Consider the following 14,642-nt stretch of genomic DNA (forward strand, 5'->3'; position numbering starts at 1 on the left):
CAAAGAAAAAAAAAATGATGGGGGGGGGGGGGGTGGCTGAGGGAGGAAAGGGTCGATTAAAAGGGGAAATTCCCCTTATACATGAGGGAACCTTCAGTTTTCGGAATATAAGTGATAAGTCTTGTGCACTCAGAATTATTCAGAATTTTTTGTAAATCTAAAAAGTGTACTTAGCTAGGGAAAGAAGCACAGAGGGGGAGGGTTTGGGAGGGGGATTAACCCTCCCAAGCACGAGAGATTTTGCATATTTTGAATTGAAATTCAACGATCTGGTGCACACTTTGAGTGAAATATTCAAAAAAAAAATCTTATTTGATGAAAGGTTGCAAAGGAGACCCGCTTCATGTGCATGCATACAGTATGCACGCATTTTTTTTTCCGCCTCCCAAATCCCCGGTCCAAATCTTAGGGGGGGGGGGGGGGGGGGGCGACCGCCCCCATCGCCCCCCCCCCCCCCTGGCTACGCCAGTGGGACAACGTGTCCTCATTGAAGCCCCCAAATTTGACATGTTCTCAGGAAGTAGTTCGCAAGAGTGCATGGAAGGTGAACTTGATATAATCAGGCGAGGGTAGCCCCCTCCCCCATAGTAGAAGATGCATCTAAAGTAGTTGCATCTTTTTATGACTCCACCATGAAATGTTTTGCTGTACCGTAAAACATGACACATTCGGGGCATAAGATTTTCGTAAATTTGAGCTGATGGCATTTTCCGTGGCATGATTTTTTTTTAAATTGCCACTGGCATTCAAAGCATATAATACACCTTGTGTAGACACAAACTTTCATGTGCATTTTAATTTCGCGAATCTTGGCTCTCGCGAGATTCACGAAATGAAAATGCATGCGAACATTCGTTGTTTTACAGTAAATGTGTATGATACAATGTATAATGCAGGTACAGAACTCTGGTTCAGCAAACATCAACACAAATGCTTTGTTATGATTGATTTGATTTTTTTTTTATTTAGTGAACCCATAGGAACAACAATGTCATTATAATGCTTACCGCAAATAAGTATTTGATAATGATGTGTGATAACAGAAGCATTAACATAAATACATTTTTTTTTCACAATTTTAAGGGACAATATACATTGTATTTCAAACTAGACCTATGGAATTATAGTTTAAATAGTGCAGACAATATATTTGAACTGACGTTGGAATTGATGTATTCACAATTGTAAGTAATATATATATGACATTCTAATTTTGATTGCTTTTAATTTCCAGCTGCTTGATAGAGAGCAGGAGCAGCACCTGGATGAAGGACAGCAACAGCAACAAGACCAACAGCTCCCCATGCAACAACCAGAAAATGATGTGCTACATCAGAATCAAGAGCAAGAGCAGAGACATCAACCGCAGCAACCACAACAGCAACAGCAACCACAACAGCAACAGCAACCACAACAGCAACAGCGACCACAACACCAACAACCACTACAACAGCAGCAGCAACAACTTCACCAGCATCAACACCAGCAGCAAAAGCAAAAGCAAAGTGTTAGCAAGGGAAAAAAACAAAGTGTTGAGGAAGAACTTGTCCAGAGACATCAACAGCAGCAACCACAACAGCAACAGCAACCACAACACCAACAGCAACCACAACAGCAACAGCGACCACAACACCAACAGCAACCACAACAGCAACAGCGACCACAACACCAACAACCACAACAGCAACAGCAACAACTTCACCAGCATCAACACCAACAGCAAAAGCAAAAGCAAGGTGTTAACAAGGGAAAAAAACGAAGTGTTGAGGAAGAACTTGTCCAGAGACATCAACAGCAGGAACCCCAACAGCAACAGCAACCACAACAGCAACAGCAACCACAACAGCAACAGCGACCACAACAGCAACAACAACCACAAGAGCAACAGCAACAACTTCACCAGCATCAACACCAGCAGCCAAAGCAAATGCAAAGTGTTAACAAGGGAAAAAAACGAAGTGTTGAAGAAGAACTTGTCCAAATAGAGACAGAAAAGCTGTCTCTGAAGAAACAGAGGCTCGAGATTGAAAGAGAAAAGTTAGAAGTGTTGAAGGAAATTTTGGCTGCCATCAAGAATGTGTCCGCAATTAGCAATGAATTGCAGATTTTCTTTTCAATTGATCTGTTTTTGTCAAAAAATTTGAGGTTTTATATTGTCAATACTTCTGATCTGGTAATTACTTTTTTCAATGAAGATTCATTTTGTGTTGTTCAATCTTGAGCCTCTCTTCCATTCAAAACTCTTGGTACTTTAAATTAGAAGAATACAAATGAGATTTTTCAATAATTACAGTAATACAGATGTACTTTCACCAAATCCATACAAGATGAAAACTGTGTTGCATCTGAAATGGATAACTTTCAATCACTATATGATTGCTTCCTTCAATTATCTACCTAAAAAAAAAAATGGGTGGATAGTCAATATTAATCTACAATGGCTGATATTCCATGTGGATCAGTTTGATGCTGAAGAAGATGCTGTAATTAAAAAAAGAAATTACTCATTTAGACTTGGGAATGGAATCTGCATCCTTCACATCTTGAGGCATATGCCCTAATGGCTGAGCCAAATCACTACCTCTGAGGGTTGCATTTGCTTTCAAAGTATTTCATGAAACTGCAATACAAATGTAATGCAAATTTTGGGGAATAAACTCTCTTTCGTTCAGTAATTTGTGTAGTACTGGAATTTGTGAGAATCTATAGCATAAAGTGGTTAACACAAAATACAACTGTATTCTAATCTGCTCAGAAATTGGTTAGGAATGAATCCTTTATTAGTATTGCAGTCTGTGAAATAAAATCAAATTGTCCCTGAAAAGATAAACATGGAGCAATTCTAAATGTGACCATGTGATACAGCAGTTGTGACCTGGCATCAAGAAACAAAACAACAGCAAGGGGAAAATGACATTCATTGATTTTCAGTTAAGAGCAGATCTGGAAAGAGAACACTTTCAGCTTTAATGCTGATGTATTACTAAATTCTAATGGATTCTGTTTATCTTAAAATTTGAAAGACAAAAGAAACACTGGAAAAGTGTGTACTGTACTGAGAAAAGAGGCAATGAAGTGTAGGGTGTATTCAAAGTCTTTATCTAAACAAGCAGTGCTGTGTGCATTGAAGGAACCAACTACAAAGAAAAGAAATGAATACAGGAGTTAAAACTCCATAGCAACAATAGTAAAGGGATTATCATATTAAGGTGCAATAGAGTATGCTCTCTTCACACATTTTATCTCTGACTTATACTGTGAAAGCTATATCATCAACTTTTCAGAAGTTAAACTTCAGATGAAAGAAAAGAGAGTGTAAAAGGTTCTTTTATGTAAAAGGGCCTTGACGACATACCTAATGTCACTTTAATATAAAACAAAATAATTCTAGAACATTTTGGAAAAAAAAGTCCTCATGTGAAATGAGTGCTTGCAACAGATTGTAGGTTTTGTGACTTAAAGGCAAAATTATTTATCAAATTAAATTTGCACGTTATGACAATACTCTTAATTCTACGTTCATGACATATCATACTTGAAGTAACATTACAGTATTGATATACATGTATGAACTTTCTTGAGGCTTGCTGTATTCTAGAGAGAATTGAACTCAACCTGAAGCTTAATAACTTCAAAGTCAGAAGACTGTGACAAAATTCTTCTGGCACATCATTTCACAATCTATGTGAAGAAGTTATTAATGATGTCGTCACGGGCTTGTCTTCCAGGCATTGCATCACGCACTTCATCATGCCCCTCAGCTCCATCTTCTTCAGCCCTTTCCTGATGGACATCTGGCTGTCTTAGGTGCTTGCTGATGTTGTGCAAGCAGGCACATGCAGTGATGACATCAGCAGCCCTCTGCGGGAACATGTGCAAACCAGAGCCAATCAGGCAACGAAATTTACTCTTCCATTGCCCATTCACCTGCTCAATAACCACTCGTGTGCAGCTGTGAGCTCTGTGAAAAAGAAATAGGGTGAATTAGATCATGAATTGTTAAAATGCTTTATAATATTTGTGATCAATTGTAAAAGTTTTTGAAACCTGAAATATTTTCCCACTTAGTGGGTCAGATTGCACAATACGTGAAAGGAGCAGTCATACTCATATTCATAGATGTGAAGCATTGAAAATTCAAAAATAAGATGTGTCACTGAATGATAGTTGTATCAACTCTACTGGACTAGTATTTTTTCCATTTGACATATTGGTATATCACAAGAGTGTTTTGAGACAAAACATATGTCACGCAATCCTGAAAAAAAAAACCTGTTGATTTGCATTCGGAAATATAAGAAATGTTTTAAGAAACTCTATGATGATGCACTTCCAGCTTGCAATGACTAAATTGCAAAATATTTGAAAAGGAAAACAGGAATCTCAGAGCAAACGTGGTTGCGATTACTTTGTGTTGTTAGATATTTGACTGGTTTACAATGTATTGGGCTGTAATGGCCGTATACAGTATAATATTATTGCAAGAGAGTTTCACAAATGCACAAGTGAACACATGTCAATCAGTATTTCTCCTAGGGCACATTTCCGTCATCACTCTACAAGTAACATTCTACTGATGAACCAACTTCTGAACAAGGAGGCGTTTCAGGAATGAGAGTTGTGACGTATGGATACTGAAAAATATTCATTTTTCCGGGCATATTTTTTTATATATTTTTAGTGGACCTGCTATAATGCAAGCATATTGAGAATAGCTGGTGATGATGATTTCTTTTAAAAATGTTAACATTTTAACTCATTTATTTTTCATTTTTCGATTTCTGTACATCATTGGCATATGAAGGTTATTTTTTTCGGAATTTTTTTTTTTTTTTCATATGCTGCTCAATACGTAGTGCATAAAATGAGATACATCTCATACTTAGTGTAGTATACATAGAAAGGCATGAAGAGTACATACTGTTTATATCTCCTTTCGGCTCTTGTCGTAGGAATTGGCACTGGTGTCATCAGCCAAGTTTGTGGACCGTAACCGGTATCACCTACAAGTAATCCGTCAAGGATTCCAGCAGCAAATGCCTCCCCAATTGTACTGGTCTATCAAACAAAGAGTGAAACGTTTCATATCATTTCATCACCACTTCTATATGGATGATTGTATCGAAGTTATGATATTGACACATTGGAAATTGACTTATTTGCTTAGTTTAAACCTCAACTAAGTTTAATCAGAAGTTGACCACAACTGTTTAATGTTGAATGGATAATGTTAACATGATGACCTCCTCCAAGAAGGAGGTTATGGTGTTATTGGTGTAGGTTTGTTTGTTGAGCCTGTTGGCAAAATTACTCTCGAAAATTTGAACGAAATTTAAAGAAAACGTGCAGGAAAGCAGATTGTGACACATGGAATAGGTAAGAAAATTTTGGTACTGAACAAGGATTTTTCATGGATTGTTCAAGGATTTGTGAACTTTTAGCAGATAAGGTCAATGAACATGGTAATTCAAGCTGTGCATGATTGAGGTTTGCAAATGTGCTGTAAAACATGTGCTGTGCTGCCGCATAGCTGGTTTGACATATTAACAGTAGGCTTTGATATTGGTAAATTGAGTAGATTTTCGCTCAGCATGCAAGTATGAAATGGAAGTGAAATTCTTACTTTGACAAAATAGAAAATTTATGTTTCGTATGTACACGCACCCTGTCTTTTAATTCTTACAATCCACACTATATGCATTACTCTTACGTGTCAATGTGCATAATTAGATAAGAGTGGAAAGTTAACATGATTACTCACTCTGCAAATTCGGCTGTCATGAGTGCTCCCAGGCCATCTGGCAGACACACTCGTGATGTAGTACTGTGCATCGCAGGTCAGCTGAACATTTATGCTATAGAACCCTTTACGGTTCACATACAAATACTCTGCTGCACCGAGAGCTACACCGCTGATGCGGATGTGGGTTCCATCAACCGCTTCAATCACCCGTGGGAGTCCAGCCAAAAGAAAGTAGTCATGTTGTGTCTTTCTGACTTCTTCTGGGGATCTTGGAAATTTGGTGAACTGTGGGATAAAACAAGATTAAATTGCCATTACAGTGATATTCATGACTGTACATGATTAAGATAGGTATTACACACACACACACACACACACACACACACACAAAGATACGTATATGACTCATGAATAAATCTATACCTGCTTTCTTCTTTACACTTCTTACACATTACGTGTATTTACATACAAGGTTTTTTTTTTAAATGAATCTTATAAGAAAACATGTAAATAAAACTTCATTGAAGTAATTATCTATTCATTATACATAATTCAGATAACACAAACATTAGTGTATATAAAACAAAGAAAAATTAATACAAAGAATGCATTTCAGTTGTACATATTTCCAGTGTTTATGATTTATGCTTATATTTATGCATATCTATATAAGATTTTATATGAAAAGAAATATTACATATATTGTAATCAAAATTAATGTACTGCCTACATGAAAGTAATGTATATGATGAATGATGTTATACTGTTTTTCAAATGACCAATGTTGACTTTAAAGGACAAGTTCACCTTCATAAACATAAGGATTGAGAGAATGTAGCAATATTAGTAGAACACATCATTGAAAGTTTGAGGAAAATCAGACAATCCGTTCAAAAGTTATGAATTTTTGAAGTTTTTGTGCAGTACCCGCTGGATGAGAAGACTACTGCAGTGTATGAATAACTTAGAATCACATGCGTACAACAATATAAGGAAAATATAAAGAGAATTTCACAAAATTCCATCTTTTGAAAAAAGTACACATTCCCCCGACTCGTAACCGATAAATGTTATGGGTAATATTATTCCCCCTGCCTTTAGAAAGAGGCAAGTCAATTGCTCTTTTATTATGCGAAAAAAAGTGAAAATATGTTGAATTTTCTTTTATATTTTCTTTATACTGTTGTACGCATATGACTCACAAGCTGTAGTAGTCTCCTCATCCAGCGGTTCCAACACAAAAATTTAAAAAAATCATAACTTTTGCATCGATTGTCCAATTTTCCTCAAACTTTCACTGATGTGTTCTTCTAATATTGTTGCATTTTCTCAATCCTTATGTTTATGAAGGTGAACTTGTCCTTTAAAGGGAAGGTAAACCCAAAGAGCAATGTGGATTGAGTGAAAGCAGCAACATTAGTAGAACACATCAGTGAAAGTTTGAGGAAAATCGGACAATCGATGCAAAAGTTATGAATTTTTAAAGTTTTGGTGTTGGAACCGCTGGATGAGGAGACTACTAGAGGATATGACGTATGAGTGGACAACAATACAAAGAAAATATAAAGGAAATTCAACAAAAATTCACTTTTCTAGAATTATGAAAGAGCAGTGGACCAACCGCTTTCAGAAAGCAGGGGGAATAATTGCTACCCTTAACATATGTCAATATCAAGTTGATGGAATTTGTAATTTTCATGAAAAATGGATTTTTGTAGTATTTTCTTTATATTTTCTTGGTATTTTTGTCCACTCATACGTCATAACCTCCAGTAGTCTCCTCATCCAGCGGTTCCAACATCAAAACTTTAAAAATTCATAACTTTTGCATCGATTGTCCGATTTTCTTCAAACTTTCACTGATGTGTTCTAATAATGTTGCTGCTTTAACTCAATCCACAGTGTTCTTGGGGTTTATCTTCCCTTTAAATGGTTATTTCTGGATTTTTTAGTTATGATTGCCTATACAGACATTACATACTGCGAGGTTTTCACCCAATTTGATTTGCTTACTTTCAAAATTGTGTCGCAAGGTAAACGAGGATGTACAATGTATAGATAGATGGCGTGAAGAATGGTGATGCATGCATGAGTGGCAATTCATAACATGCATTCAATGTTTAAAGAAAAAAAGAATACCAGGATTTAGAGAATTAAAAATCATTTGAATTGATATTCTCTTGTTTGTACTTGACACATTTTCTGTAATGAGTATTTTCCCGCACAAATGATTGTAGCTGCTAAAATATCTATTAGAGCATGTACATGCTGTGTGTGTGGTTGATTATGTGTGACTGTCTTAGTGTGGGTACCATGGGTGCCTTTTGGAATGCAAGTGAGAGTAAGAAGTTTGAATTACTTTGTATAATCCCGAAATATATTTTCCTTGTTAAATTGTCATGTTTTTGCAAAATTGTAACATGGAGGTGTGGAATAATAACACAGAATTGAAAAGAAAATTCTATTTCATTTACCATGCATGAATTATAGAAAATTGTTTAAATTCTCTAGATGTAGCTTCTTCAAAATGTCTCTTCGGCCTTTTTCAGATCTAACCCTGGTGGCCTGTGTACTAAATCTATGGGGCTTTAATTGTGCTACAGTATTTAACATAGCTGCACAAGATAATGCTGCCAACATGTTATATATATGTATATGTATATATACATGTATATAATGTGGCGTATGATTCACAGCTGATAATCAGTGATATAAAAAAAAATGTGTAAATAAGAGTTTCTATATACATCAATTTCTGTAGCGTTGCATGGCTTTGTTGTGTTTGTTTTACTTTGTTTGTTTTTTATTGTTCCATATTCCAGATTTCAACATATACATAAAACATAAACATCACAATACAAAAGCCTGGATGAATTGTCAAGTACAGCTTATAAGACAATAAAACATGTGAAATATGAGGAATCTACATAGAAGCATTGCTTGTAGGGTGTAGATTCCCAGATGCAGATGTGAGATTATTTCTTACTTGGTATATGTAATTAAAGGAATGACAATTTGTGAATTGGAGAAATATAAACGCCAAAAAGTAAAAAGAAAAAAAAAAAACAAAGAAAACAGTGTCCGCGGCACAAGACTTCTTGAGAGTTGCGTGATCACCCGAACGAGGTACAAGTCAGATGCAGTGTACAATAGCAGAGATACGTGTACAAAGGAAGTTCAGGAGATAATACATAAATCACGAGCGAGGCACATGTTGCATAATCGATAATGTCAGTAATGTGAAGTATGAACAGAGAATGTCGAGGAGGATTGAAGAATAGCTATAGATATGAATTCAGAAAAACTAGTTTAAGTATATGCTTAAATTAATAAAGAGACTGAGATTGGATTATTTCTCTATCCAACTCATTCCAAAATTTAGGTCCTGTATAGTGGTTATTGTTTTTAAAGCAGATACGGTCCGTACAGGTGAAAGATGAAAAGAATCTTTTTGTCTAGTAGGGTAAGAATGAACTTCAGTATTAATTTTTTTTTTGACAAACATCGAAGAAAACACATCAGGGAGACCACCTGAGTTTAACTGATACATAAATGACCCGATATTGAAATGATATAAATCCTGGATCTTAAGACAAGTGTTCTACTGGAAAAGAATAAGACATTAGTGTGTTCCAAAAATGTGGTGAAGTTAATTATCCGTATAGCTCTTTTCTGTATCAATAATAAAGAATTAAGTCTAGTTGTACAGCAGTTTCCCCATGCCAGGATTCCATAACTTATATAACGCAAACATAGAGTAGAATACAATGAATGCACAACATGTTTAGGAAAATACTGTTTTAACTTATACATAACACCTACATTTTTTATAGCAATTTACGCAAAGAATCAACATGAACTTTCCATGTCAACTTACAATTAATATAAAGACCAAGGAATTTCATATATTCCGCCTGGTTCAATTCCACGTCGTGAACAACCAACTTACCCGGTAAAAACCATAAATTTTGTCTTGGTCAAATTCAATGACAATTTATTAGCCTGAATCCACTAAGATACTGATTTTAATTCAGTATTAATGGTATTCAGTAAAACATGAGGGTTTTGATTTGAATAAAAAATGCTGGTGTCATCGGCAAAAAGTAGAAAATAGAGCAAAGAATAAACAGTAAAGGATCTAAAAGGGATCCTTGCGGTACCCCAAAAGTTATAGGCTGTGAGCTGGACACATGGCCATTCAAACTAACAAATTGAGTTCTTCCAGTAAGGTAACTTCTAAACCACTCCCAGGCCCTTCCACGAATCCCATAGTATTGTAATTTGTATAATAATATTTCATGGTTGATCGTGTCAAAGGCCTTGGAGTAGTCAAAAAAGATACCTACTGTGTGACACTTGGCATCGATCGCTTTGGTAATTTTCTCTATCATTAGTAAAATAGCATGAATTGTGGAATGCTCTTTACGAAATCCAAATTGATTATCATCTATTACATTACAGTCGTTTAAGAATCAGAATACACGTGTGTACACAATCTTTTCAAGTAATTTAGAAAAAGAAGTTAATAACGATATTGGTCGATAATTTCCCAGTTCGTCCTCTCGGCCCTTTTTATAATCAGGATAACTTTAGTGATTTTCATCCTAGTAGGCACTACACCGTTCAGTAATGACAAATTGAATATATGGGCGAGAGGTACAACAATCTCATGTACAACACATTTCAGAAGATAATGAGAAATTCCATCATAACCAGTACTTTTTTTTTTTTGGCTTTAAGATTATTTACAATGTCAACAATTTCGGATTATAATACAGGCTTAAAAAAACAAAGATTGATTATTGCGATGACTTAAATACGTAGAAACGGTATATCCGTTTCCGGAATAACATCAGCTAAATTAGAACCAACCTTCACAAAATATGAGTTAAACGCTTCAGAGATTTCATTATCATCTCTTAACTCGATGTCATTTAAACAAATCTTATGGATATCTGAATTATTTCGTTTCTTCTGAAGAACATTATTAATGACTTTCCATGTGGATTTAATGTCCTTCTCATGGGGAAGAAACAGTGAAGAAAAATATTTCTTTTTTTTTTGGTCTCACGCAACAAAGAAGTAAGAACATTACGATAACTAGTATATTTGCTTTTAGCAGCATCAGTTTTTTGAGACTTGAATATATAAAAGAGCGTATTTTTCCTATTGATAGACCTCAACAAAGATTTCGATATCCAGGGGGATCGTGGTATCTTTTTATAATTTGATCTAGAGTGTGATCTTATTGGAAAATGAAAAGAGAAAAGAGGAGCGATCAGATCAACAAACTTATTATGCATCATTAGGCTCATTCGCATTGAGAACCATTGACCAATCAATATTTAACAGGCTTTCCTTAAATCATATAATATTTTGTTCCGACATAACACGAGCTGTAGAATTCATTTCCCAAGTTGCAGGCTTAAAACGATTTAGTATAAATGGACTGGAAGCAAACACTGGGAAATGATCAGACATATCCAAAACTATCATACCTTGATTAGTTGGATAATGAATACTAGTGAATATATTATCAATAATTGTATACGCTGAATCAAATCGCTGAATTTTGTGACACATTCAATTAGGAGACAGTCGTGTAGCTCTGCCCTCACTCTTGTTATGAATATAGGCACAGGTATTACGCACACACACACACACACACATTTATATATATGTATATATATATATATATATATATATATATATATGTGTGTGTGTGTGTGTGTGTGTGTGTGTGTGAGGGTGTGATTGTATGTGTGCACACGAATTATTTTTTCCCATTTTTTTCTTATACACAACAAGTAATCATCAACTCATTCATTTATTTTAATAAAGAAATGTAGTTAAGATAACACATCAAAATTATTTTGGTTATTTATAACAAAAGAATAGACCAATATTTGCATGTCAATTAAGAAAAAATGCATTAGAGTACTTAGTACTTTGCTTAATTAATGTACTGATGGGCCCTTTCTTGCTAACAACCACTTCTAAAAGTATCCAAAATCCAAGGGCTCTACTTTCTGTGCTAGAGACTCTACTAGAGGGCGTCGCCGGGTGAGGGCGCTTTCCTAACATTGCTAACGCTTTCCTAACACTTTCCTAACACTTTCCTAACATTCCTAACACTTTCCTAACGTTTCCGAACTTATGTCCCTGTGTCAAAACCTTATCTGCGCATGCGGATACGTCCGTCGCCCGTGAATGGCTGCATCACAGTACTGTATTTGCATATGTAAATTACAGTCTTCGTATCATCGTCGCTCTCTCTCGCGCAACCAACACGCGCGAGACTCGAAACCTGGAGCGAACTCTCTACAATCCTGGCCGCCGAGCGCCGCCCGGCGGCGCGCCGGCGGTTCCCGGCGGTTGTGGTGGTGCACGGTGAGGCAGGTGGATCGGTCGAACCTCTGTCTGATGTTTCTTGCGAATGCCAGTTCGAGAAAAGTTACTTCCTGCTAAGGTAAAGGTGAGTAAGAATCTCATAATACTAATTGAACGTGTGTAGGGAAATACCCGGGTGGTAATAGAGCATGTGTGAGGAAATGTTGATGTTGGAGTTACTTTCTCAAGAGCTCTCAAGCACGCGTCAACGCTTATTGTCGTGCTTTGCGTACATACAGTGCCAGTGCAGTGGCCAGGTTGTCTCTGCATTTCTTAATTCATTTCCCAAATCGGATATTGTAGAATCTAAACCACTCCGTCTTTCATCGAGTTAATCTACTGTGGTTATATTTACTGAAACTGAAACATGATTTAGTTTTGTCCTCACTACATTTCGAGGTTGATGACAAAATGTTACTCTAACGTTACTACCTAACCAAAATTCAAAAGTAAATAGAATGTCACAATGTCAGTAAACGGTATCGGTATACGGTCATGGTTCTAACGTTAGATCCACTCGTTGCTTCAATTTTTACGTAACTTAGCATATTGAAAGTTAATTTCATTAAATTCCCCTGCTAAATCTAATTTTCATGTATGTTTCTGCTGCTTGTTTAACTTAAAAATACCAGATCTAGAGTAATTGGGTTACATGTAACACTCCACAGTAACACAGCTAGATAGGGCACTGCACACTTTACAGTGACTAACCCATGCCATGGGCATGCATTTTCCCTATTCTGTTCCCATAACTGGTTCTGTAGCATAGTGGCCTACTTTTGTTTTTTTTTTTTTCAGTTGGCCTTGACAATGTTGTATTGGTTGTTTTACGTGGGCATTATCGCAAAATACAATGTAGGTCCCCACTCCATTCACCTCCAGTCATTTCGTCAAAGCCGGGGACTTCTTTCTTGTGAGTTGTAGACTTTGCACATACAATTGTATATAATTATGAACACACACGCAGAACGAGAGGGGACCGACATCACGATTTGGCCTTTACCTGTCATGTCAGACCAGAAATTTAACAATCTCTGAAAATTTGCTCGTGCAACAGTGGTTTTTAGGGCCTACTAATATTCTGGGACCGTCAGACCAGTGCCAGTGCAGTGTTTGCTGCGTTGTGATGTAAATGCAGCGTGTCTATGGCCAAGGCTTTTATGGCATGCTGTCACTGTAAAGGGAATTTTGGAGTAGGTGATGTAAAGCAGATAATGGGTCTACCAATTTTGGGCATGTGGTAGTAACAACAACGAATTGTTGTCACTACTAATTTCACTTAATAGGTCAGGACAAGGGTGACGAGCTGGCTGATTGCCATTTAGCATTGCGCACAAAGTCACACAGTCTAGCCTCGACCAGTTCTCTATATGACCGGTATATGACAAGTAGGGTTACTAATAGACAATTTATATGTCACTGGAGTCTAATATTGTAGATTAAGTGTGGTTGATTGATGAATGTTACATTCTGTCCTTTGTCTCATTATAATGACGACAGAGGAGGAGAGCTGGGTCTGGGACCCTAGCTTTAGAAACTATACCGAACAGATTAAGAACAGTTGTTAAAGGGAAATGTTATCACTAATAACAGAAATGCAGCAGAGAGAAGAACATTGGTGAAGAGAATTATGGTTGAGATGAAACAAGGGAAATGTTAACAGAAATAGCAAGGATGATGAGGTACCTGGTAAAGGAAGTTATACAATTAGCCAAGTGGTGATCCCTTACAGTGACAAAATCAAATTGTTGTCACTTCAAATTTGACTATGGGTCAGGTTGAGGATGGTAAGCTGGCTGATAGTTATCTGTCGACCAAAGTCTTACAATCTAGCCTCTACTACATGTAGTTCTCTCTGTATGACAAGTATGTCTACAAGTATGTTTGTCAACACAGTTCTTTTCACATACAGTTTAACATCAATGTTCTGTTCTGTGTAAGGTAAACTTCCATTTCAGCATATCTTAAACGGTGATACATTGTACATGTTTCTTCTTCTCTAGTCTTGAATAATTTTTTTGTTTGGTATCTCGTATGTTGTTCTTTGTTTCTCGTCTAGTCCCTCTCTCTCATGCCATGAATAGTAATAACAATGATGATGACGGTGATGATAATGATAGCAATAAATTGTTAAAACTATTATTATTGAATTCATTTGATTGATTGAGGCCAATTTAGGCTATTTATTCAGCAAAATAAAACACAAAAACATACAGTATAATAATAGTGGCGTTTACGATGAGAGCCAGGCAGCCTTGAAAGCATCTTGTGCTTATACAGTAGGATGCCTACACAGGAAAATATTTGGCAACATTACAAATAATGTGTGAAGTCGAGTAGATAAACACCATCACATACACTCACACGCACAACACATACACTCACATGCAGTAAGACAGGATAGAAAGTATGTTGTCTAGTCAATCATGGGTAACTGTTAAAAAAAGGAGCACTTCAGTAAGCACTGAAATGTAGAAAGAGTTGTGCTGTATTTCAAAGCGGTACTTTT

At 36.3% G+C, this 14,642-nt stretch overlaps 1 protein-coding gene across 1 annotated transcript; it reads right to left on the bottom strand.

Moving 5' to 3' along the window:
* Positions 1-3,681: 3,681 nt before the first annotated feature.
* LOC139723969 (putative nuclease HARBI1) lies at positions 3,682-13,019 on the bottom strand. The gene is made up of 5 exons (XM_071635169.1): positions 13,010-13,019; positions 12,069-12,204; positions 5,762-6,011; positions 4,922-5,058; positions 3,682-3,961 (listed from the first exon to the last, which is right to left on the bottom strand). The coding sequence occupies exons 1-5, from the start codon at positions 13,017-13,019 to the stop codon at positions 3,682-3,684; spliced, it is 813 nt and encodes a 270-aa protein (XP_071491270.1).
* Between the last annotated feature and the right edge of the window lie 1,623 nt (positions 13,020-14,642).

Source organism: Diadema antillarum, unplaced genomic scaffold (assembly GCF_040938485.1).
Source record: "Diadema antillarum isolate AM-2024a unplaced genomic scaffold, OU_Dant_1.0 scf00000204, whole genome shotgun sequence".
NCBI classification, from domain to species: domain Eukaryota; kingdom Metazoa; phylum Echinodermata; class Echinoidea; order Diadematoida; family Diadematidae; genus Diadema; species Diadema antillarum.